The sequence below is a fragment of the Panthera leo genome, chromosome B1 (genome assembly GCF_018350215.1).
Source record: "Panthera leo isolate Ple1 chromosome B1, P.leo_Ple1_pat1.1, whole genome shotgun sequence".
In the NCBI taxonomy this organism is placed as follows: domain Eukaryota; kingdom Metazoa; phylum Chordata; class Mammalia; order Carnivora; family Felidae; genus Panthera; species Panthera leo.
In genome coordinates this window covers 149,628,840-149,655,975 of record NC_056682.1, presented here as the reverse complement: position 1 = coordinate 149,655,975, position 27,136 = coordinate 149,628,840, and the positions used below count along the sequence as shown (strand labels likewise).

At 37.4% G+C, this 27,136-nt stretch overlaps 1 protein-coding gene and 1 long non-coding RNA gene across 4 annotated transcripts in view; one reads left to right on the top strand and one right to left on the bottom strand.

Annotated features, from left to right (window-relative positions):
* The window catches only part of UBA6 (ubiquitin like modifier activating enzyme 6), a 90,816-nt gene extending 78,769 nt beyond the window's left edge, over positions 1-12,047 (bottom strand). The window contains exons 1-2 of one of the 2 annotated variants that reach the window (XM_042936255.1): positions 11,945-12,047; positions 8,432-8,494 (exon numbers count right to left, since the gene is read on the bottom strand). In XM_042936255.1, the coding sequence (XP_042792189.1) occupies positions 8,432-8,494; positions 11,945-12,015 (134 nt within the window). In that variant the 5' untranslated portion in view covers positions 12,016-12,047. The remainder of the gene's footprint in view (positions 1-8,431; positions 8,495-11,944) is intronic. The other variant, XM_042936256.1, reaches the window with a different exon arrangement.
* Positions 12,048-12,143: 96 nt separating this feature from the next.
* Positions 12,144-27,136, top strand: part of LOC122218183 — a 20,122-nt gene continuing 5,129 nt past the window's right edge. Inside the window, exon 1 of one of the 2 annotated variants that reach the window (XR_006201926.1) lies at positions 12,144-12,219. This is a non-coding gene — a long non-coding RNA (uncharacterized LOC122218183). Of the gene's footprint in view, positions 12,295-27,136 lie in introns of both variants that reach the window. The other variant, XR_006201925.1, reaches the window with a different exon arrangement.

Genomic DNA, 27,136 nt, shown 5'->3' with positions numbered 1-27,136 from the left:
TGACATTTCTCTTGACTACAAGTGGTACCATGTATATTCTGTTTGTGTGCTTAAGTTTTGATAAATTTTAACTTTTCTTAAAGATAATGTTCTTTTTAAAAAATGTTTATTTGTTTATTTTTGACAGAGAGAGAAAGAGAGAGAATTCCAAGCAGGCTTTGCAACGTCAGTGCAGAACTTAACATCAGGCTCAAACTCATGAACTGTGAGATCACGACCAGAGCTGAAATCAAGAGTCAGACGCTTAACCAACTGAGCCCCCAGGTGCTCTGATGAATTTTAACTTTTAATAATAGATTTGTATTTTATGGTAAATGATAAAATAGACTACTATCTATATATATTTTATGTATTCATGACACACCTTTTTGTTAATTTTTAGGTATTTCTAGGCTATGTGGTTTATGAGTTTTTCAAATTGTTGCAAATCTTCAAAAAAATGTTCAATATATTTATAGAAAAAAAATCCACATATAAGTGGACCTGCATAGTTTAAACCTATGCTAAAGGTCAACTGTATATTACTTGAATATCACCATGTCTATTAGATGTAAAATTTGTAGTTAAAAACTTTCCTACAAAGAAAACTCAAAGGCCAGATAACTTCATTGTTATTTCTACCAAAAATTTAAGGAAGAAAAAATACCTATTCTACACAAACTTTGTAGAGATTCGAAGAAATACCTCTCAGCTCACTCTTTGAAATCAGCATTACCCTGATACCAAAACAAGACAAATCACTGAATTAAACAATACTCCAGAGGCACCCAGGTGGCTTAGACAGTTAAGCATCCAACTTCGGCTCAGGTCATGATCTTGTGGCTTGTAGGTTCGAGCCCCGTGTCAGGCTTTGTGCTGACAGCTCAAAGCCTGGATCCTGCTTCAGATTGTGTCACCTTCTCCCTGCCCCTCCCTCACTCCCACTCTGTCTCTCAAAAATAAAATGTTAAAAAAAAAAAAAACCTCCACAACAATATCCCCTCACATACACACATGCAAAAATTCTTAACAGAAGTTTTTGTATATATGTAAAAATACATCATGACCAAACAGGTTTTATCCTAGAATTAGAATGCAAGGGTCATATAATAATCTAAAAGCCATCACTGTAACTCATTACATTAAAATACTAAAAAAGAAAAACCATATGATCACTTCAATGAATGCAGAAAAAGTGTCTAACAAACTTCATATCCATTTCTGACTTAAAAAAAAAATCCCAAAAAACAAAACTCTAAGTAAACTAGTAACAGAAGGAAACTTCCTCAACCAAATAAAGGGTATATATGAAAAACCTACAGAAAACAACATACTCCACCATAGAAGAATGAGTTCCAACAAACATAAGGAACAAAGTGGGGTTGTCCACCTTCACCACTTCCAATCAACATTGTACTGGATGTTCCAATCAGTGTGATAAGACAAGAAAAAGAAACAAAAGGCATCTAGATTGGAAAGGAGGAAGTAAAACAACATGACTGTAGAAAATCCTATGGAGTTTACAAAAAATTTACTAGAACTAGCAAGTGAGTTTAGCAAGACTGCTGGATAAGAATTATTATTCAAAAATCAATTGAGCTCTAATTTAAAAGCAATGACATTATTGGGGTGTCTTGGCTCAGTCAGTTAAGCATCTGACTCTAGATTTCAGCTCAGGTCATGTTTCTCACAGTTTGTGGGTTCAAGCCCCACACTGGGGCTCTGTACTTTATGAGTATGGGCATCTTTTCATGAGCCTATTTGCTCTTTCCCTCTCTCTGCCTGTCCCCATGCACACTCTCTCTATCAAAATAAAGAAATAAACTTAAAAAAATAAAAGTAATGAAAAATTGGTAATTGAAATTTAAAAATTACAACAGTATAAACATGCAAATTACTTAGGGATAAATTTGATAAAACTTGGGCAAGATCTCTAACACTACTAGGAGAGACTAAAGGAATAAATTGACAGACACACCATGTTTCTTAATGGATCTTAAATTTCAATATTGTTAAAATGTCAATATTCCCAAAACTGAACTACAGATTCAACACAAATTCAAACAAAATTCCTGCAGGATTTTTTTAAAGAATCAACAAGCTGAATCTAAAATGTACATGGAAATTCAAAGGACCTAAAAGACCCAAACCAACTCTGCAAAAGAAGATCAAAGTTGAAGGAATTACACTCCCAGATTCCAAGATTTATAACAGACCTATAGTAAACAAGACAGTGTGATACTGGTGTAAAGTGAAACAGATCACTGAAAAAGTCCAGAAACCAATCAACAGATATTTACTCTGTTAAATTCTGCCATAGATATCCAGAGAACTCAATGAGAATGGATAATTTTCAACAGGAGTGTTGAAACATTAGAGCTATATGGAAAAAAATAAACCTTGATTCTCACCTCACATTATATAAAAATTAACTTGAAATGGATCATAGACCTAATTTTAAGAGTTAATACCTTGAAACTTGAAGAAGAGATAACATCAGAGAAAATCTTAGTATCCCTGAGCTTTGCAAACATTTAAAAAACAGGACAAAAACCACATCAATTATACATTAAAAAATGTATCTTACCAGAATCAAAAATTTTGCTAAGCAAAAGACCTTATTACGAAAAGAAAAAGACAAGCCACAAACTAGGAGAAAATATTTGCAACCATATATGTAACAAAGGACATGTATATATAGTATATAAAGAACTCATTAAGACAGACACCAAAGGGGAGCAAAAGCTTTTATAGATACTTTGCCAAAGATAGATAGCAAATAGGCTCACGAAAAGATGCCTATGATCATTAGTCATTATGGAAATACAAATTAAAACCACAATACTACTACATGTACTAGAATGCCTAAAATTAAAAAAGACGACTATTTCAGGTGTTTAGTGAACATGCGGGGTAACTCAAACTCTCATAAACATTTCTGGTAGAAATGTAAAATGGTATAACCACTTTGAAAAACAGCTTGGCATTTCTTAAAAACTTACAACCCAGACATTTACTTCTAGGTATTTATCAAAGCATGAATGAAAGCATATGTCTACCCTAAAACTCGCATATAAATTCTCACGGCAGCCTTATTTAGAATAGCCAAAACCTGGAAACAACCCAAATGTTTATCAACAGTTAATAAATAAATAAATTGTAGTATATCCATATGCTAGAATACAAGCATATGGATATATGCTCAGCAATAAAAAGGAACAAATTACTGATACAACAATGCAGATGAATTTCAAAATCATTATGCTAAGTTAAAGAAGCCAAACCCTCCCCAAATGTGTACATACTATATGATAACATTTATATAAAATTCTAGAAAATGCTAAGTATTCTACAGTGACAAAAAGCTGATCAGTGGTTGCCTGGGGAAATGGTAGGTGGAGAGAGAAGGGAGGAGGGATTAAAAAGGGGCAGAAAAAAAATATATGCATGTGATGGATATGTTAGTTATCGATATTGCGGTAGTGATTTCATTAGTATGTGCATATGTCAAAACACATCAAATTGTATACTTTATTTTTTGAGAGAGAGAGAGAGACAGAGAGAGAAAGTGTGTGTGAGCAGAGCAGGGGCAAAGGGAGAGAGAGAATCTCAAGTAGGCTCCATGCCCAGTGTGGAGCCGCCCAATGCCAGGCTCGGTCTCATGACCCTGAGATCAAGACCTGAGCAGAAATCAAGAGTCGGATGCTTAACTGACTGAGCCACCCAGGCGCCCCTCAAATTGTACACTTTAAATATGTACAGTTTATTATACACGAATTACACCTCAATAAAACTGTGACAAAAACATTTATTTATGTTGGAAGACACTCTTTTATGGGCTATGCACACTCCTACATGTCTCACTATATATGCCTAGCAGGCAAGGTCCTGACTATTTTTAATCAGGCCTTTTCTCAGGGTTGTGTTGGCAGCACATAAATTGAGGGTAAGGCGAGTCTCTCTCCAAAACAAAGAGCAGGCTTGCTTACTGTCTGCCATAAAATGGTGGGTCTCCCAAATTCAGAGTTCCTCAGCTGTGGTATAAACCCATTATGTACAAAGAATCCATCTGGGCCCATGGCATTGCTCCTGTGGGACTTGGGAGCAAGGGGAACCGACACCACACTGATGGCCATGCTAACTGCTATATCATAAGTAGTGAAATTCTTGGTCTCTGGCCCAGAAGTTTAACATCTTTTCTCAGCACCCATTAAACAATAATAGGTTAGCTTTTAGGTTATAAGTAGGGTAATATCAAATTCTAGACTTTGACACCATATATATAGAATTCGACAAAGCTAAAGAATGTTAGAGATTAAATAGTGAGGAGTGACATGGACACTAAAAAGAAAGATATGGCCATAACTCATGGTAAATAATAACTAGAAATTATTGAGCTCCTAGGCATTATTCTTCACGATTAATTTGCAATTTGTACATTTTTCTCCTTAAATATTTGTTAAATGGATGAATGTATATTGAATGTATGAAAAGATAAAGAAAAAATAGACTTAAGAGGTTAAGTGACTTATGATTACACACTCCTAAATGGTAGAGGATGATTCAAATTCAGATCTAATACTAAAATTTATACTTTCAACCACTATGTTATGCTATATAGAAAAAGGAGACTTAAATACATATTATACAGTTTGGTCTCACTAATGTAAATGACAGGGAACTATTTAAGTATTTTAAACAGAGAAGCCAGAGGCTCTGAGGTAAATTTGAAAAATATTTGAATTTTGAATAAAGTATGGAAGATGGATTAGAGATTTAGTAGCTCTGAAGAGATCACATAAGAGACTCTTATAATACTTCAACTGAGAGATGCTGAAGGCAGGGAGAGAGAATCAAAGAGTTGGAATTAAGAGTTGCTGAGAGGGGCGCCTGGGTGGCTCAGTCGGTTAAGCGTCCGACTTCAGCTCAGGGTCACGATCTTCGGTCCGTGAGTTCGAGCCCCGCGTCGGGCTCTGGGCTGATGGCTCGGAGCCTGGAGCCTGCTTCCTATTCTGTGTCTCCCTCTCTCTTTGCCCCTCCCCCATTCATGCTCTGTCTCTCTCTGTCTCCAAAATAAATAAACGTTAAAAAAAAAAAATTAAAAAAATAAAAATTAAAAAAATAAAAAATAAAAAAAGAGTTGCTGAGAAAGAACTAAAAGGATTTATTAAAAACTGAATTTGGAAGATGAAAAACGGAATAATCTAAGATGACAGCAAGGTTTCTGGCTTAGGTTACTGAATAGATTTGACAGCTTTTAATTAAGCCTGGGAATGGAAAGAGGAAAGAAGGAAAAGAGATCCAATAGTGTTGAGTGCTTTTAAGGCATAAAAGGGCACTCTAGGAAAAGACAATTGAGGTACAGAAGTATAAACTATGTTTGGTAAGAAAGTAATCTACTATGGCCTGTGTAGTCAGAGGAAAAGATAGGTTGGGGCTAATATGTGGTGTTGGGAAAACTGGATTTCTGCAGGTGAAAGAAGAAATTGGACCTTTGTCTTATACCATACATAAAATAAACTCAAAATGGATTAAGGACTTAAATTTAAGGTTCGGGGGCACATGGGTAGCTCAGCCGCTTGAGTCTGACTTTGGTTCAGGTCATGACCTCACGGTTCATGGGTTTGAGCCCCACATCGGGCTCTGTGCTGACAGCTGAGCCTGGAGACGGCTTCAGATTCTGTGTCCCCTTCTCTCTCTCTGCCTCTCCCCTGCTCACTCTCTATCTCTCTCTCTCTCTCAAATATAAATAAATATTTAAAAAATTAAAAAAAATAAATTTAAGACCTCAAACTATAAAATTTATGAAGAAAACATATGGGAAAAGTTTCTTAACACTGGTCTCGGCAAAAATTTCCTGGATATGATACCAAAGTACAGGCAATAAAAGCAAAAGTAGACAAGTGTGACCACTTTACACTAAAAAGCTTCTGGGCAGCAAATGAGACAATCAACAAAGTGAAAAGGCAAACTACAGAACGGGAGAGAATATCTGCAAACCATATATCTGATAAGAGATTAATATCCAAATTATATATGGAACTACAACCCAATAGCAAAAACACTCTCAAGGAGTCTGATTAAAAAACGAGCAAGGACTAGAACAGATACTTCTCCAAAGATACACAAATGGCCAACAGGATATAAAAAGGTGCTCAATATCACTAATTGTCAAGGAAATGCAAAACCATAATGAGGTATCACCTCACATCTGTTTGGATGGCCATTATACAAAAACAAAATGCCAGGAAATAACAAGTGTTGTTGAGAATGTGGAGAAATTGGTATCCTTGTGCACTGTTGGGTTGGTAGGAATGTAAAATGGTCCAACTGCTATGAAAAACAGTATGGAGGTTCCTCAAAAAATTAAAAACAGAAATACTTTATGATCCAGCAATACCTGATCATAAATAAACTGTTACATGCTGTAATTTTCAGTCAAGCAAACTGCAGCCTACTTACACAATGTTGCAAATGGAAAATTTTATCTCTGGTTTACTGAAAATTATGTTCATTAATCAGCCATTACAGGATTAGAGGGATACAAAAAAGTTTCACAAAGATTATAACTAAATAATGAATAAAATTAACCAATGCTATCTTAAGAAGCTGCCATTTGTTATCGTGAGAATGTGATCAAAAGGATATTAAGAATATCATAATTACAGATTAAGACTCCAAACTTAAAGTGATTTCTAAACTACTGTATATTATAATCAGGAAACTGCATGGTAAAGTAATTTTCACATAAGCAAAATTAAGTCCAGTCTTACCTCTTTTTCTAATTGCAAAACAGTAATTGAAATTAACATACTAGGATGTACATATCAGCTCCTCCTAAAATGCTAGAAACTGACTCTGCATCCCACATAAAAACAATATAAAAAAGAATTTAAAATACATAATAGCTTATTGTACCAAATTCTATTTACATAAAATCTATCTACATAATCTATTTCTTCATACAGAAGAAATCTAAAAACTTTTAAACTACCTTCCATACAAAAAGATTATACTATCTTCCATACAAACAACTTGACGTATTTAAAAAAAAAAAATCTTAGAAGTAATAGCAATTTAGGGGCAACTGGCTGACTCAGTCAGAAGACCATTGGACTCTTGATCTCAGGATCCAGAATTCAAGCCCTATGTTAGGTGTAGATATTACTTAAGTAAGTAAATAAAAAACTAAAAAAAAAAGTGATAGCAATGTATACATATTTTAACTTCTCTTTAATTCTGATAAAAGTATTTTGATTTCATGAAAAGGTATGCTAAAAAAGAATCTCACTAAATTCCATTCAAATCACAGTTCTTTAAGCACATAGTACTTCTTTGCTGTCTATACAGTGCAAACATGCAATGTTGTTAATGAGACTACACTGAAGTAAAAATAATCTCTAGATGTTACTATATAACTTACATAAAATGGATTGTTTTTCGTTAGATTCCTGCACTATCAAGAACATAATAAATATGTACTCCTGTCCAAAAACAAGAGGTATATTTTATAGTGGATAACAAAATCATTCTTTTTTTTTTTTAATATTTATTTTTCAGAGAGGGAGAGAGACAGAGCATGAGTAGGGGAGGGGCAGAGAGAGAGGGAGACAGAATCTGAAGTAGGCTCCAGGCTCTGAGCTGTCAGCACAGAGCCCAATGTGGGTCTGTGGGTGGGAACCCACAGACCATGAGATCATAACCTAAACTGAAATCAGACTTTTAACCGACTGAGCCACCCAAGCGCCCCTCTTTTTTTTTTTTTTTTTTAATTTTTATTTATTTTTGAGAGGGAGACAGAGCGTGAGCAGGGGAGGGGCAGAGAGAGAGGGAGACACAGAATCCGAAGCAGGCTCCAGGCTCTGAGCTGTCAGCACAGAGCCTGACGCCAGGCTCTAACTCACAGACCCCGAGATCATGACCTGAGGTGAAGCTGGACTGACTGAACCACCCAAACATCCCCAAAATCATTCTAAGTCATATTACCTAAACCTAAAGGAACTGAGATTTAAATATTAATCAAGCTTTCAGACTGCAGAAAAGAAAAATCAGACAAAACGCTAATTTTACCTTCAGAGAACTCTTGGGATTTTTATAAAACTCTGCATAGGTCTAATGGTATTTTCTTTTTTTTTTTTTTTTTTTTTTTCAACATTTTTTTTTTTTTTAATTTTTTTTTTATTTTTGGGACAGAGACAGAGCATGAACGGGGGAGGGGCAGAGAGAGAGGGAGACACAGAATCGGAAACAGGCTCCAGGCTCCGAGCCATCAGCCCAGAGCCTGACGCGGGGCTCGAACTCACGGACCGCGAGATCGTGACCTGGCTGAAGTCGGACGCTTAACCGACTGCGCCACCCAGGCGCCCCTCTAATGGTATTTTCAAATAGAGTATTCCATTACTTTAGAACAACAAATGAAGAAAATAAGTTTCAGTTTCCATAAGGTTCTCACCTGTATAATGCATCATCAATCTCCACAGATTCTGCTGACATGATGGGCAAATTTGTATTGGTACTGAAAAAATAAAACACAACTTATAAGAGCAAGTTCCAGTATTTAATATTCACGTTCTGTAATCTAATATTCAATTATACATGGCAGTTACTAAAGAGGATTTTACAAACCAGATATATATTTTATTTTCCACTCCTTTATTTCCATTTAAAAAATAGGTGAAAATTAAATTCACTGAATGTCTATTCTGTGTGTATTGTAAAATTATAGCCTATAGTTTTTATTCTCAGGTGTTATCAGATATTGTTTTACATATATTCTGATGAATCTGTATTTTCTGAAGTTTGTTGGGAGTGCCCCATATACCTTCTCTAATAAACACATTCTGTCTAGATAATCTTGTTCAATCCATATATGGAATTTACCAGATACTGAGGATATCTAAACTTATTTTTCCACGTTTGACATCTTTTCTGGCATCCAAATTGTCCACACCTGCTAGAACAATCTCTCTCTTCTGATGTTTAATCGGTTTCATGAACATAACAAGCCCCAAACAGAATTCAATTTCCCTGTTTAATCTATTCCTCCCCAATCTCTGCCAACTCAATTTCTGGTATCACCATTTACTCATTTGCGCAGGCCCAGACTCTAGAGATCTTAACTTGTTCCCTCATTTCTCCATCTGCATGCTGGTACAATCTCAGGCCAAACCATCATCGTATTTCATCTAAACTACTTCAAACGCCTCCTAACTAGTCTCTCTAGTGCTTCCATTGCCCTCCCCCTTCAGTGTATTCTCCATATAACAACCTAAATTTTTTAGAATGTAGTCAGACGTTAGTCCTTGACTTAGAACTATTCTTAAGTAACTCTACTTTCTAAATAAAATTGAAACACATTACCATGGTCAAAAGGGTCTAGGTGTTCTGTCTCCCAATCATCTCTTCAATTACAACTCCCACTACTTTCCCACACTGGTCAACTTGCTATTCCTCCAAAAAGTCAAGCATGTTTTTATACTTCACTTCAGTGAAACTAAAAGTCACTAAAAAGTCACCTCAGTTTTTATACTTGCTTTTTCCTCTGCTTGGAATGTTCCCCCTTTAGATCTCTGAATGGCTGACTCTTATCACGTAAACCTCGACTAAAATACTGCCTCGCAAATATTACATAGACGAGTCCTGATCATCCTTTCAATGAAATGCCTCCCCTTCTCCTTAGGTCACCTCCTAACTCACTAACCTGCTGTATGTTCTTCAAATTACTAATTGTTTACTGTCTGCCTTCCCCAAGAGAATGTATGATCTGTTAAGAATTCACTAATGTATTCCAAATACCTAAAACTGTACCTGGCATTTAATAATAATTTAAGAGCACTGTGTCACACATGGTTTTAAGTGCTTTAGATGTACTCAGTTAACCCTTACAACAACTTTATAAGATCGGGACTATTACCATCTCCGTTGAACAGAGGAAAAAAACTGAGGCTCACAGAAGTTTATTTAATATATGTGCTGCCAAAGCGAGCACTCACAGAAGTTTATTTAAATAACCCATCTGAGGTTCCAGAGCAGGTAAATGGCAGAGCCAGAACCTGAACCTATGCAGTCTAGCTCTTGACCACCATGCTATACTGCCTACTGCATCTCAAAGTACGCACAAAGAAAGCACCCAAAATGTATCTGTTGAATGAATTTTAAAAATTAAAAAAAAAGGGGGTGCCTGCTTGGCTCAGTTGGTAGAGCATGCAACTCTTGATCTCAGGGTTGTGAGACCAGGCCCCACACTGGGTACAGACATTACTTAAGGAAATTAAAGCACATTTTTTAAAACAAGCATACTAGCATGATAAGATATACTTATGCATCATTTACCACAGCTCATCCCGACTTTTTCACAGCATGGCATACAAAGAAAAATGAAAACAGGATGAACCCTGGGAAATAGGAATGGCTCCCAAGCAAAGGAAACCAGCCTGGGGCATTTTGGCCTGAGCCACAGTGACAGCTAAGATCAATTATCATCTTGGCAAAAAGTAAATCCTTTCCAGGTTCTGGGAAACTCTATCAATTACAGGATTCTAAAAATCATGTGAAAACACAAAACTGAGGTTTTGGAATCCAAATTTCTAAGCCTGGTACTGATATACAGGCCAAAGGATTTGTAAATACAGTTAATCAAAATGTTATCATTTATCTTACCAAACACTGATTGGTATTATCAAAAGATACCAGCTTCTAGCTAAGTTATACATGGATAACTATTAGAAATATTCCTGATTGCAATTATGAACACAAACCAGGAGACAGCTGTGTTTAAGAGATCACCTACCTAATAAAAACACACACATACAAAATATGTTCTTTTGGCAGAGTGATAAAATATGAAAATAAACAAAATTTCTCATTTCACAGTTTTCTTATCCCTAGCTGCCTTCCCTGCATGGAGGACAATGGTCTAGTGGGTAGAGCTCTTAAGTAAACATGAACTCCTTTCTAACCAGCTTTGTCACTTAATGATATATGACTAGCACTGATTTTTCAGAAAATTCTGCTTTACTCGAATGTTTCAAAAATCATTTTTGTAATAAGATCTATATGGCAATCAAAAATCTTTTTAAATAAGGGGAGATTTTGTTTGTATTACATAATTTCCCTCAAGTAAATGTGGCAATGCTGGCAACTGCAGGTAGTATGGTACCGAAAACATCCCTTCAATCTGAACCGGCGAAAAAGCTACAGGTTTATGGACAGGCTCCCATTAGCTCAAAATCATATATCCATCACTTCTCTCTTTGGAATATTGTATTCTGGTGGAGGGCAGTATGTAACTAACGGTTTTATTAATTACGAGGTAACTGAAACAGGAACCATACGAACATTTCCCCAATTTTGCTGGAATGTTAGAGACGTGAAACAAACAAACACCAACTAGGGAATAAGTAACTCGTACGTTTTTCCCTGGATTTTTTTTTTTTTTTTTTAACTGTAGTGAACACAGGACTCCGGGTGTCCTGACTGGCACTGATTCATCATTACCAAGTTCCCTCTGGTAACAGTTTTCAAAGGAGGATCTCAGTGCGGGATCGCCCACAGTGGCGCTCTTAGCTTTCATTTCACCGAAAGGTTGGGGGAAACGTGTTTGGCAGCAGGGCTGTGAAAGCTCACACCAAGCGACCCGGGCCAGAACTCTCGGCGGGCCCTCTCCACTCCACTCCACCCCCGCCCCACGTCCGGTGCATGGGAGAATGGCAGACCCCCGACTGGAACTGAGGGGCGAAAGGACCGAGAGTTGGCCTTTCTCCTCAGAGAAGCCGGGAGCCGCCGAGGTCTAAACCCAAGGCGCCACACCCACCCCGCGCGCTCCCCTCGCCTCCCAGGGCCGGTTCTGCCCGGCTCCGCGGCCTCGCGCGCGCTCCCTGGCCGCCCGAGCGGGAGCAGCAGAAAGCCGGCGCCCGGCTGCCGCCTGCCACCCCTCGATGCTTCGCGCTCACACTCATCTTCTTACCTGCCGGCCACCCAGGAAGAGCAGGACGCCTCTTCCTCCCGAGCTGCGACTACCGACTCGGATGCCTCCATCTCCTCCAAGAGTCACCGCCGCCGCTGGCTACGGGTAGGCAGGGAAGGGGGCGGGACCGCGAGGTCAAGGGGCGGACGGTGACATCACCGGAGGGGGCGGGGCCGGAGAGCGTGCCGCCGAGCTGAGCCTTCCCGTCAACCCCAGGGACGTCCTGGTTTCCGGTTTGGGTGTGGCCGCCAGGAAGAGGATCGGCCTTGCGGCAGGTGGGTGTAGTGAAAGGCTCTGCTGCGACTGAGGATTCTGCAGTTCTAAATGAGCTGAAACACTGAAGTTATGAGGTAACCTTGGCTCTGTAGCAAGGCACAGAGGTTCCAGTAGCTAGCGAAGTGATAGCTTTAAAAGATTGAAAGTTTGTAGTAAGTAGTTCCAGATTTTCAGGATTTCTGGAATTCCATTTTAAGACGTTATACTTTTAACAAATAATTTTGGGCTTCTGCTACAAGCCAGGCACGTTAACTGATTTAATGGAGTCGTGATTTTAAGAGCAATGAATGACATTGTCATCCAGTTTGCCTCCACTTTATGAGTGAGGGAAAGGAAATTGCAGACGGCATGAGTGACTTGGTCAAGGTCACAGACTGTCAAGATAAAGTACTAGAACACATGTCTAAGTACTTCTAATCCTTTTTCATTTGGTTCCCCTTTCACCTTTCTTAGAAAACAAGAATTAGTAGGACTCAGCATTAGGTAGGATTTGTCTTTCATTGTAAATAAACGGAATATTTGAAGAAGTAGCTAGAGGATTTTAAAAGTTAACATATACTTTGACTTTATATCATTTTCTGTGATGTATGATACTTTTACTTAATTAGAATTTCTTCCTCTCTAGTGTGGACGGAGGATCCAGGCAAAACTGCATTATCCTTTGTGCCTCTTTAGTCTCATTTCAAAATTTAACATTTCCAAATACCTGGAACTTCATACTACTGACCTATGGCATCATTCAAGTTTCTTAATCCAGTTGTGTACCTTTTCTACACAATCATTAAAAGGAACTTGGTCTACCTCTCATTCTTTCAAGGTTCTACTCTAGTAACTAAGTTTAGTACTATGTTTATGGTAAATTGTTATACAGAAAAAGAAAATGAATAGCCTGAATTTCATGTGCAATCCACATTTCTTTACATTTTAATATCCCTTAAGTTGGAATGTTGGAAGTCAAATAGCTATGTCCTGGTTAAGGAGATTATAGGGAATGCATTACACTGCTTTCTGGCTCTCCTGAAAACAATGGGCTAGTATCTAGTTAATGTGTATTTAGGGGTTGGGTCCTGCCTGTGCTCAAGAATTCCTTAGACAATGTTAGCTATGGACTATCTTGTCGTGTTCTCCATCTGTTTTCAGCATCTGCTCTTTTGTAGTCTTGGGAATGCCTTGTAGTTTTTGTGTTTGTTTTTGTTTTGCATGCTTTCTATATGTTCTAACTGGCAGGTAGCCACTGACATATTGCACAATGTTTTCTTTATAATGTATGCCTAATAAATACAGGAGCTTGAGAGCAGCTTGGGGAGTCTTTCCTTAGCCTCCCTCTCACCTCTCTTGAATTGCTTGGCGTCTTGAGTAAACGTTTCTGCCACCCTTGGCATTGCTGGACAAAGCCAGAAGCTGAACCCACAGTGGAATGTAATTTTTCCTTTTTCATCAATACAGAAAATAATGGTAAATTTGAGATCATCTTAGATATGGCGAAATACAGTGTGAATTGTTTCAAATATATAGCAAATACCCCTATTTAACAGAATTTAATATATTGTTACATTTGCAAAATAGGAGAAAACTGGAAAATCACTAGACTTTTGACATTGAAACTTTTTTGCCAAAAGAAAGTGGAACAATATATTTAGGATGCTCAAGGGTAAAATATGGACTAAAGATTTTATATCCAGCAAAAGCAACTCTCACGTACAAAGTGTATAAACTAATATCAACACTTGATATTGTATCAATATTTGATGAGACTATCGTTGTCATGAACGCTTCCTGAAGAATTACTAGAGAATGAGCATCAGACAACCAAAATGAGCAGGGAAACATCAACCTAAGGATTGGCTCATGTTCTTTACAGGAAATCATAATCTGTTATATGCCTTAGCTTTTGTGTTCCTTCTAGTTTATTCTTTTTTTTCTTTTATAATGTTGATATAATATTACTGACTATATTCATTATGATGTACTGTTCATCTCTGTGACATATTTATTTTATAACTGGAAGTTTGTACCTCTTAATTCCCTTCACCCATTCTATGCATCCCACTTACCCCACTTCCTGTTTTTTCTTTATTATTAATTCTCCTGAGGTCTGGCACCCCATTTGTGAGTTTTTCTCCATTTTTGTTGAGGTAATTGACAAAATTGTAAGATACTTAAAGTGTACAATGTGATGATTTGATATTAATAAAAATTGTGAACGGATGCCTGCCATGGAGTTGAGTTTTTCTAATTCTGAATCATATTGTTCTTTCCTACTTTGTATCTTTTTTGTTTAGTTAGCTTAAAAATAGTAACTTACAGGGGCACCTGCAGGTCGTGATCTCAAGATCACAATCCCAGGGTTGTGAGATGGAGCACCATAGGGGCTCTGTGCTGGGCATGGAACCTGCTTGGGGTATTCTCCCTCTCCCTCACCTCCCCCTCAGAAAAATTAAAAATAGTAACTTACAAGTTCTGATCTATTTTTGTGGTACATCTTTCAGATATGTTTTCATTATATATAATGATGATGTTATGCTCCTTATTCTCTTTTTAAATAATAGCTTTATATAGTATTTGAACTTGATACTTTTTTGTTGTTGATTTTTATGTGAAATTATTATCCTGAACTTTTAGTATGAGGCAGGCTTCCTCGTCCAAGAAGCCTAAATCCATCAGTAAAAAAAAACCCAAAAAACCCTGTATTTCAAGAAAGTCAGTTTTCTGGTTCATTGCAAGGAAGGAGTCCACATTCCAGAACTATGGGATGCCTCACCAAACAAAGGAGAATATATATTTATTATAGGAATTTGGGGAAGTGTGGAGTTTAGGAGAAATTAAAGAAGTGTTTTGTAGGCTCAAAAGAAAGTGAGGCTGTTTGTAAAGGTGTCTAAATTAGGTCTGGACTCCATCATAGATTCCAGGTGCTATTTTCTTGAAAATTGCAGCTAACATAGATGTGTCATGTATCCACATAACTGTTTTCTGAAGTTCTGTCCTAGGGTTGAAAGTAGAGCATGCTTCTCTGTTAAGTGATTTAGATCATCACCAAGAGTAGGATATTTTAATCTTAATGAATTGATTTCAAAGAACAAGGTTTTTGACACTCTGATTTTAGAGAAAAGGATTCTTTGTGAGTAAAAAATGTGGCAGTTAACTAAAGTTGGAAATTTTTGTGACACTTTGCAGCATGTTTTTGAGAAAAATATTATCTTCTGTTAATTTTACAGCTTACTTTATCTGTGTCTATTATCTATATCTGATGAATGGCAAGGCAGATTTTTACTTTCTTAGTCCAAGTTTATCTTTTCTTTCTCACAGCTTTCAGTAAAACTTTTCTAACTTCAAAGAGCTCTCTTTTCTGTGAAATGTTAAAAAAAAATATGGTGGTTTCAGTTCTGTGATTTCCTGGCTCACTTCCCTTCTCAACTTTGATCTGTCAAAGTCCCACTGTCTCTTTCCTTTATTTCTGTTGTTCATGTGGCACATATATATTCATATATGTATGTATGAATGCATAGTTATGTTCCAAAGGTGTGGCACAATAATTTTATTTTAAATATTTATTTTGGTGTAATATTAGCAATTTAAAATTAGAAAAGTTGCAAAGGTAAGACAGAGAATTTTTGTGTACACTTTACTCAGCTTCCCCTAAAGATAACATCCTCCATAACCGTGATACATTTGTCAAGGAAATTAGTATTGGTACAATACTATTATATAACTATATACTTTATTTTGATTTCACCAGTTTTTCACAAATGTCACTTTTTTTCAGTTCTGGATCCAATCCATGATACAACAATGCGTTTAAAAGCTCCCCATCTTGATCATTATATAGGTGTACATTGTAATGAATATCTTCCTGAAAACTTAATGCCAATTGGCTTTCTGTAAATCAAATAGTTCACGTCATAAATGGTAAAGATAACATCTATGTTGTGTTTTATAATTACAGAGCTTATTTACATGCACTTTTTCACCTTATGGTCCTAAGTTATTGAATATTAGCAAAGGAAAGATACTTAATAGTCATATACATGCACAGCCTGATAGTTTTTCCAAGGATGACTCAAAATGGTTAAATGTCTTGAATCAATTCACATCATTGGAGGTGAAGGGTCAAGACTAGAACCTAATTTTATTTCTCATTTAGTATTTCCCTAATATATTATGCCAAGATTCCCAAAATTGGAACAGTTGTTTCATGATTATCAGAAAGAATAGGAAGTACTCAGTCCCCGGGTCAGGTCTCCATGGACATAGTTGGAAAGCAGCCAACCTCCTGAATTCTGAGGCAAGCTTCTTTGCCCAAAGGTGTTGCAGTAACATTTGAACTGGCTCGAAGGTAACTATATAGAAGAACCCAGAGGAATTCCTTTGTGAAGGAAATAAGCCTTTTCAAAATGTGAATAATTATTCTCTTAAATGCTCTATGAGTTAGGATATGTGCATATCAGATTTTCCTGAAATATTTTAAAAATATTGCCTACAGAGCAGTAGACAAATCATAGATTAACAGCTGAAATATAATTTTGCAAGACTCTTTTCTTGTTTGATTTAACTACTTATGCAATAGTGACTGGAAATAAAATGTAATAAGTGATGCTCCTAAGTTTAACCTTCTGCTATTATTGATAGAAAACAGATGACAAACCTAAAAATCCCTAAGTGGGGCTCCACATCCTTGTGGCTTTCTAGACAATATACTGTAAACACATCAGGTTCCTCCCAAATTGGAGGATAAAGGCACCTCCATAAAAAGCCCTTTTGTGAAAGAAGACATTCAGAGCCCTATTCCAGAGATCCAAATCCAACCACAGTGACTGTTCACCATCAGACACAGTTGCTTCCTGAACTATGTTGTCACATTTATACCTTTTCTTCTTGACTGAAACAATGTCAGATCCTCCTCCTTCTCATCTTTGACTTGTTTTCTCATCTTTGATTTGATAGCTAGAAACTTTAGCCCTGCAGCTATCAAACTTCACACACATCAGAATTACCTGACTTGCCAGTTAAGGCACAGATTGTTGGACCCCACAATTTCTGCTTCGGTATGCCTGGGCAGGGCCTGAGAATTTACATTTCTAACAAGTTCCCTGATGATATGTGTGCTGCCAGACCTATGACCACATTTTGCACTGCTCTACCCTGCTTCCTCTAACTCCTGCTTTCCACATGTGTGTGTAGGCAAACACACACACACACACACACACACACACACACACCCTTACATGGTAGGGAAGATAGACAAACCAAGAATCCCTAGTTCTGAGTCCATATATATATATTAGGTAGAAGAGAAGGAACACAAAATGAAACTGAGAAAGAACAGTGAGTAAGATAGGAAGAAAACCAGGGAGGCATGGTTTCAGAGGACTAAGAAGAGTGTCTCAGCTAGGAAGTTAATAGGTGTAGGATTTCATCACTGTCCACTTCCACTCAAGATGCTGGGCTTTCTCCTCAAGTTCTTAAAAAATTACCCCTTTTCCCTTTCAGGGGAATTAAAAATGTACTAGACTGATGAAAAGTGGAATTTCCACACAGAATGGTTATTCAGATGGGGGCTCAGGACTGCTTTAGTACAGTGACTGTTTTCTTTTTTTATTATGATGATTATTATTTTTTAATTTACATCCAAGTTAGTTAGCATACAGTGCAGTAATGATTTCAGGAGTAGAATCCAATGATTCATCCTCTACATATAACACCCAGTGTTCATCCCAACAAGTATCCTCCTTAATGCTCCTTGCCTGTTTAGCACATCCCCCCTACCCACAACCCCAGCCAGTGCCCTCACTTTTCTCTATACTTAAGAGTCTTTTATGTTTTGACCCCTCTCTGCTTTTATATATTTTTTCTTCCCTTCCCTTATGTTCATCAGTTTTGTATCTTAAATTCCACATATAAGTGAAATCATATGATATTTGTCTTTCTCTGACTGACTTATTTTGTTTAGCATAATACCCTTTAGTTTCATCCACGTTGTTGCAGATGTCAAGATTTCATTCTTTTTGATTGCCGAGTAATACTCCATTGTGTGTTTGTGTGTGTGTATATATATATATATACACACACCACATCTTCTTTATCCATTCATCTGAAAATGAATATTTGGGCTCTTTCCATATCTTGGCTATTGTCAATAGTACTGCTATAAACATTGGGGTGCATGTGTCCCTTCAAAACAGCACACCTGCATCCTTTGGTTAAATACCTAGTAGTGCAATTTCTGGGTCATAGGGTAGTTGTGTTTTTAATTTTTTTCAGGAACCTCAGTACTGTTTTCCAGAGTGGCTGTGCCAGTCAGCATTACCATCTGCAGTGCAAAAGGGATCCTCTTTCTCTGCATCCTTGCCAGCATCTGTCATTGCCTGAGTTGTTAATTTTAGCCATTCTGACTGGTGTGAGGTGGTATTTTATTGTGGTTTTGATTTGTATTTCCCTGATGGTGAGGATGTCGAGCATTTCTTCATGTGTCTGTTAGCCATCTGGATGTCTTCTTTGGAAAAGTGTCTATTCATGTCTTTCGCCCATTTCTTCACTGGATTATTTGTTTTTTGGTTGTTGAGTTTGAGAAGTTCTTTATAGATTTTGGATACTAACCCTTTATCTGATAGGTCGTTTGCAAATATCATTTTCCATTCTGTCAGTTGCCTTTTAGTTTTGCTGATTATTTCCTTTGCTGTGCAGAAGATTTTTATCTTGTTGAGGTCACAATAGTTCATTATTGCTTTTGTTTCTCTTGCCTCTGAAGACATGTTGAGTAAGAGGTTGCAGTGGCTGAGGTCAAAGAGGTTTTTGCCTGCTTTCTCCTCAAGGATTTTGATGGCTTCCTGCCTTACGTTAAGGTCTTTCATCCATTTTGAGTTTATTTTTGTATGGTGTAAGAAAATGGTCCAGGTTCATTCTTCTGCATGTTGCTATCCAGTTTTCCCAACACGATTTGCTGAAGAGACTGTCTTTATTCCACTGGATATTCTTTCCTGCTTTGTCGAAGATTAGTTGGCCATACGTATGTGGGTCCATTTCTGGGTTCTCTATTCTGTTCCATTGATCTGAGTGTCTGTTTTTGTGCCAGTATCCTACTGTCTTGATGATTACAGCTTTGTAATACATCTTCAAGTCCAGGATTGTGATGCCTCCAGCTTTGGTTTTCTTTTTCAGGATTGCTTTGGCTATTCGAGGTCTTTTCTGGTTCCATACAAATTTTAGGATTATTTGTTCTAGCTCTGTGAAGAATGCTGGCGTTATTTTGATAGGGAGTGCATTAAATATGTAGACTGCTTTGGTAGTATTGATATTTTAGCACTATTTGTTCTTCCAATCCATGAGCATAGAATATTTTTCCATTTTTTGTGTCTAACTTCTTTCATAAGCTTTCTGTAGTTTTCAGTGTATAGATTTTTCACCTCTTTGGTTAGGTTTAGTCCTAAGTATTTTTGGTTTTTGGTGCAATTATAATGGGATGGATTCCTTGATTTCTCTTTCTGCTGCTTCATTATTGGTGTATAGGAATGCAACTGATTTCTGTGCATTGATTTTAGATCCTGTGACTAGGATAAATTCATGGATCTGTTCTAGCAGTTTTTTGGTGGAATCTTTTGGGTTTTCCATATAGAGTATCTTGTCATCCATGAAGAGTGAGTTTGACTTCCTCCTTGCCGATTTGGATGCCTTCTATTCCTTTGTGCTGTCTGATTGCTGAGGCTGGGAATTCCAATACTATGTTGAGTAACAGTGGCAAGAGTGGACATCATAGTTGTGTTCCTGACTTTAGGGGGGAATCTCACAGTTTTTTCCCATTGAGGATGATATTAGCAGTGGGTCTTTCATTTATGGCTTTTATGATCTTGAGGTATGATCCTTTTATCTCTACTTTCCTGAGGTTTTTTTTATCAAGAAAGGATGCTGTATTTTGTCAAATGTTTTCTCTGCATCTATTGAGAGGATCATGTAGTTCTTGTCCTTTCTTTTATTATCACATTGATTGATTTGTGGATATTGAACCAGCCCTGCATCTAAGGTATAAATCCCAGTTGATCATGGTGAATAACTTTAAAAAAATTTTTTTTAACATTTTTATTTATTTTTGAGAGACAGAGAGAGACAGAGCATGAGTGGGGGAGGGGCAGAGAGAGAGGGAGACACAGAACCCGAAACAGGCTCCAGGCTCTGCACGGTCAGCACAGAGCCTGACGTGGAGCTCAAAGCCACCAACCACAAGATTATGACCTGAGCTGAAATCAGACACTTACCTGACTGAGCCGCCCAGGCTCCCCATAGTGAATAATTCTTTTAATGTATTGTTGCCTCCAGTTGGCTAGTATCTTGTTGAGAATTTTTGAATCCATGTTCATAGGGAAATTAGTCTGTAGTTTTCCTTTTTAGTGTGGTCCTTGTCTGGTATTGGAATCAAGATAATGCTGGCTTCATAGAATAAGTTTGGAAGTTTTCCTTCCATTTCTATTTTTTGGAACATCTTTAAAAGAATAGGTGTTAACTCTTCTTTAAATGTTTGGTAGAATTCCCCTGAAAAGCTATCCAGCCCTGGACTCTTGTTTGTTGGGAGATTTTTGATTACTAATTCAATTTATTTACTAATTATGGGTCTGTTCAAATTTTCTATTTCTTCCTGTTTCAATTTGGTAGTTTATATGTTTCTGGGAATTTGTCCATTTCTTCCAGATTGCACGATTTGTTGGCATATAATTGCTCATAATATTCTCTTATTATTGTTTGTATTTCTGCAGTGTTGATTGTGATCTCTCCCTTTCATTCTTGATTTTATTTATTTGGGTTCTTTCTTTTTTCTTTCTGATCAAACTGGCGAGGGGCTTATCAATTTTGTTAATTCTTTCAAAGAACCAGCTCCTGGTTTCGTTGATGTGTTCTAGTGTTTTTTTGATTTCACTAGCATTGATTTCTGCTCTAATCTTTATAATTTCCCATCTTCTGCTGGTTTTATCTTCCCTTCCTCATCTCTTCTAAAATCTTTATTTTAAAATCTAGATTGTCTTATAGAAGCATGGCTACCCCAGCTTTCTTTTGGCTACCATTAGCATGATAGATGGTTCTCCATCCCCTTACTTTCTTTTTTTTTTTTTTAATTTTTTTTATTTTTTAATATATGAAATTTACTGTCAAATTGGTTTCCATACAACACCCAGTGCTCATCCCAAAAGGTGCCCTCCTCAATACCCATCACCCACCCTGCCCTCCCTCCCACCCCCCATCAACCCTCTGTTTGTTCTCAGTTTTTAACAGTCTCTTATGCTTTGGCTCTCTCCCACTCTAACCTCTTTTTTTTTTTTCCTTCCCCTCCCCCATGGGTTTCTGTTATGTTTCTCAGGATCCACATAAGAGTGAAACCATATGGTATCTGTCTTTCTCTGTATGGCTTATTTCACTTAGCATCACACTCTCCAGTTCCATCCATGTTGCTACAAAAGGCCATATTTCATTTTTTCTCATTGCCACGTAGTATTCCATTGTGTATATAAACCACAATTTCTTTATCCATTCATCAGTTGATGGACATTTAGGCTCTTTCCATAATTTGGCTATTGTTGAGAGTGCCGCTATAAACATTGGGGTACAGGTGCCCCTATGCATCAGTACTCCTGTATCCCTTGGATAAATTCCTAGCAGTGCTATTGCTGGGTCATAGGGTAGGTCTATTTTTAATTTTCTGAGGAACCTCCACACTGCTTTCCAGAGCGGCTGCACCAATTTGCATTCCCACCAACAGTGCAAGAGGGTTCCTGTTTCTCCACATCCTCTCCAGCATCTATAGTCTCCTGATTTCTTCATTTTGGCCACTCTGACTGGCGTGAGGTGGTATCTGAGTGTGGTTTTGATTTGTATTTCCCTGATAAGGAGCGACGTTGAACATCTTTTCATGTGCCTGTTGGCCATCCGGATGTCTTCTTTAGAGAAGTGTCTATTCATGTTTTCTGCCCATTTCTTCACTGGGTTATTTGTTTTTCGGGTGTGGAGTTTGATGAGCTCTTTATAGATTTTGGATACTAGCCCTTTGTCCGATGTGTCATTTGCAAATATCTTTTCCCATTCCGTTGGTTGCCTTTTAGTTTTGTTGGTTGTTTCCTTTGCTGTGCAGAAGCTTTTTATCTTCATAAGGTCCCAGTAATTCACTTTTGCTTTTAATTCCCTTGCCTTTGGGGTCCATCCCCTTACTTTCAATCTGAGGATGTCTTTGGGTCTCAAATGGGTCTCTTGTAAATAGCATATAGATTGATCTTGGGTTTTTTTGTTTCGTTTTGTTTTGTTTTTAATCCAATCTGATACCCTATGTCTTTTGATTGAGCATTTAGTCCATTGACATTTAGAGTGAGTACTGGATGATATATTGTGTTGCCTGTAGAGTTGGAGTTCCTTGCAGTCTTCTCTGGCCCTTCCTAGTCTTTGTTGCTTTTGGTATTTTTTGCTTTTTTTTTTTTTCATCTTTTCTCCCCTCAGAAAGTCCCCCTTAAAATTTCTTGCAGGGATTTTTCAGTGGTCATGAACTCCTTTAGTTTTTGTTTGTCTGGGAAGCTCTTTATCTCTCCTATTTTGAATGACAGCGTTACTGGATAAAGAATTTTTGGCTGCATGTTTTTTCTGATTCAGCATGTTGAATATATCCTGCCACTCCTTTCTGGCCTGCCAAGTTTCTGTGAATAGGTCTCCTGCAAACCTGATCTGTGTTCCTTATAGGTTAAGGAATTTGCTGCTCTCATAATTCTTTCCTTATCCGTGTATTTTGTGAATTTGACTATGATATGCCTCGTTGATGGTCAGTTTTTGTTGAATCTAATGGGAGTTCTCTGTGCTTCTTGGATTTTGATGTATGTGTCTTTCCCCAGGTTAGGAAAGTTTTACACTATGATTTGCTTACATAAACCTTCTACCCCTTTTCTCACTCTCTTCATTTCTGGGACCCCTATGATTTAGATATTATTCCTTTTTAGTGAGTCACTAAGTTCTATAATTCTTATATCATGGTATTTTGCCTTAGATTCCCTCTTTTTTTCTGATTCATTTTTCTCATAAGTTTGTCCTCTATATCACTGATTCACTACTCTGTTTCATCCATTCTTGCTGCACTGGTATCCATTCAAGGTTGCCTCTCAGTTATAGCACTTTTAATTTCTTCCTGACTAGATTTTACTTCTTTTATCTCTGCAGAAAGGGAATCTATGCTTTTTTCAACCTAGTGCAGACATCTTGCTTATATCTGTTCCTGTTCTTTCTCTTGGGGTGAATTCCTTCATTCAGGGATTATGGTAAATCACAACACAAAACTGGCATCAGGTTTCACTGCACCCTAGCGTCTTTGTTCCAATACCAGCAAACATGAATATGTGCTCGGACCTTTGCCTGTGATGTGGCTGTACTGCCTCTACCAAATGCTTCTCTAGCAGGGGAACTGCTTCTTCCTATGTGGCCTGTGGACCCCTCGATGTTGCTGCCTGTTCCTGGGGATTCACCCTTCCCACTGTAGCACACCAGGTATTAAGCTGTGGACTCAATACTGATTGCTCTCTCCTCTTTATAGCGTCCAAATGGTATTGAAACCCTCTCCTTTCTCCATTTTCCCTTTCTTCACTTGTGGGTGTTTCCACTCTTTCCCTTTCTCTTCAGCTACTTTCAGGGGGAATGTTTTTCCTGTACTCTCCCCCCTTTCTGTGACCTCTCTCCATAAAAACAGCTCCCTACCCTCTGTGGCTTCTCTCTCCCCCAGTTCACCTCTCTGTGCCATGTACCTGTCGAGTTCACTTGTGGTTCAAGTTGTACAGACTGTTGTGTTAATCCTCAGATCAGTTTTCTAGGTGTGCAAAATGGTTGGTGCCAATCTAGTTGCATTTCAGGAATGAGCGAAGCAGAGAACTTCCATGCCGCTCTGCTATCTTGGCCCCTCCAGTGACAGTTTTCATGAATGATCAAGGGATGATGTGCAGCTATCAGAAAATGAAAGGACATCACTTGATAATGATAAGAAAAATGGGGGTGCCTGGGAGGCTCAATCGGTTGAGTGTTTGACTTTGGCTGCAGTCATGATCGCATGGTTTGTGCATTTGAGCCTTGTGTTGGGCTCTGTGCTGACAGCTCGAAGCCTAGAGTCTGCTTCAGATTCTCTGTCTCCCTCTCTCTTTGCCCCTCTCCAATTCTGTCTCTCTCTCTCTTTCTCAAAAATAAATAAATATTAGAAAAATGATAAAAACATCCAGGGCCTGAGGAGGGAACAGAATAAGTAAGGAATTTGGAGCTAAGTTTTATTAGCTTTTTGGGAAATATGCTTCAGATTGCCACATACTTAGCTATTAATTTATTTGACAATTATTTTCTGGATCTGAAGTATTTTCTGAATTTGAAAAATTTCTGAAAATTTCTTACCCAATGAAATGAATTATAAAAACAGACAAATAAAAAACAGGGACCAAGAGTTACCAAGAAAGTAAATAATTGGGCGGAAGCCACCCTGTACTTCTATTGAAGATTCCAACTAGTAGAGTTTAAAATGTTTGGATTTAGATTGTGAAAAACAATAAAATCTGTTCTTTCTCCTTAGGGCTACAGTTACTAGGCAATTACTATGCTCCAATAGCTGTATTTAGTCTTTAATGCTTTGTATTAAATTATGTGATTTAAATTTTATTGTATACATAATTTCAGTTTTATTTTACTAGTGGAATTTACTGCTGTTTTCTGACCTCCACATTTCCCTTCTGCTCTCAGGAGAGAGACAGGAGATAGAGAGGCAGAGAGAGAATGAACTTCATTCTTTATTTTTGTTATCAGGTAGCTAAACATTCAGAGAAATGAGCCCTGCTTCCCTAAAATGAAACATACCCTTAAGGTGTTTAAGGTAATCCCCCTCTCCTTTGCTCATGGTTGGGTTAGAACTGGTCATGTGTTACAGTTCTAGCCAATTTAAACAAATTTTTTTTAATGTTTATTCATTTTTGAAAGACAGAGAGAGATAGAGCACAAGCAGGGGTGGAGCGGAGAGAGAGGGGGACACAGAATCTGAAGCAGGCTCCAGGTTCTGAGCTGTCAGCACAGAGCCCGACACGGGGCTCGAACTCATGAACCACGAGATCATGACCTGAGCCGGAGTCAGACATTCAACTGACTAAGCCACCCAGGTGCACTACAGTTCTAGCCAATTTAACAAGAAGTTGCTGAAAGTTCTGGGAAGGAAAGATGCTTGATGAGAAGCCATGCTTTCTTTCTGACTTGGAGGCTTAGAATGGTGACAACTAACTTCTAATCATGAAAGTAAAGCCTAGTGGAAGCAGAGAAAATAACTCAAAGCTCTGAATTCACCAATTCTGCATGCTTTCCTATGAACATCCTGTAATATGAGATGAAAACATGTCACTTCTGGTCTGACGTTTCTTATTACAGCAGAAAGCATTCTGACTGAAATAGTGATATATAAAATTCATACAAACACACATATAACATTTATGATTTTTCTTCTCATTGTAAAGTCTATCTATGTTCATTTGGGAAGTTTGGAATTATAGGAATTCACGAGAAAGATGATTTAAAAAAAATCACTCAGGGATAAATATATCAATACATATATTCTTCTATTGTTTCTACACATGCATTCTACACATTCTACACATGCATCAGTAGAGAGCCTAATGTGGGGCTCAAACTCACAAACCATGAGATCATGACCTGAGCTGGAGTCAGATGCTTTAACCAACTGAGCCACCCAGGCGCCCCTAAATAAATTAATTTTAATTAGAGATTAAAGTCAACCTTACTCTTTTATTTAGTTTCCTATGGACACAATTTATACTAAGTAGACAAGCTCAAGAAATTGGTTCAACATTTGAAAGTAGGCTAAAGGTAAAATAGATGAAATTCTAAATGTATTTTAACTGAGATAATATAATTGTGGTACCCACTCCTCTTCCAGTATTTTTTTTTTCTTTCTTAGCTGTTATAGTTCTGTTTCTTAGGCTGAAATTGAATTAGTGCAGTCTTTTTTTTTTCAATTCATTGTTATTCATTTTTGTCATTTCTTTAGTAAATTGAATTGCAAGAGGAAACCCAAATTGTAGCCAGGAGGAGATAACCAATATAGAATCTTAATTATCTGATATAGTGGATTCATTCTACAGAATATATCCTCTTTTCTTTTTTTTTTTTTTTACAAGGACTCCTCATCTCTTATGATGATTGGAGATAGAGTAAATAACTAAAATATCAAATGTTGAATATTCTCTGTTGAATGGTATGTCTTTAATTTAAAGCCCCATTTACCTTTTATAGCTATACATTTTGTTTTAATGTTTGTTTATTTTTGAGCGAAAGACAGAGTGCAAGCGTGGGAGGTGAGATAGAGAGGGAGACATGAAATCAGAAGCAGTCTCCAGGCTCTGAGCTGTCAGCACAGAGCCTGACACAGGGCTTGAACCCATGGACTGTGAGATCATGACCTGAGCCAAAGTTGGACACTTACCTGACTGAGCCACCCAAGTGCCCTGGGCTATAAATTTTAATTTAAATCCATATTCATATTATAATTTATGGGCCACAATATTTGTATAATTTACTTCCTTCTGCAAAGTTTTTCATTACATATTGAGCCTTGAGAGATTTCTAAGTCTCAAATGGTAAGTAACCAAATTGAAACAATCCAGTTCAATATTAACATTACTATGCATGCATATAAACAAATGAATATGTTCTGAGACACTTTTATCATAATAAATTTCCTTATACAAAATCAATGAGGAATTCTTAATCTTTTTTGTCACATGAGCTCCTTTGGCTGTCTGGTTTGGCCTAGATAGCCCTTTCAGGATAATGTTTTTAAATTCATAAAATAATATAAACAGAAATAAAAGCAGCTGTATTGAAATACAGTTCTGTGCATGGACCATAGGTTAAAGACCCCTGCACCAA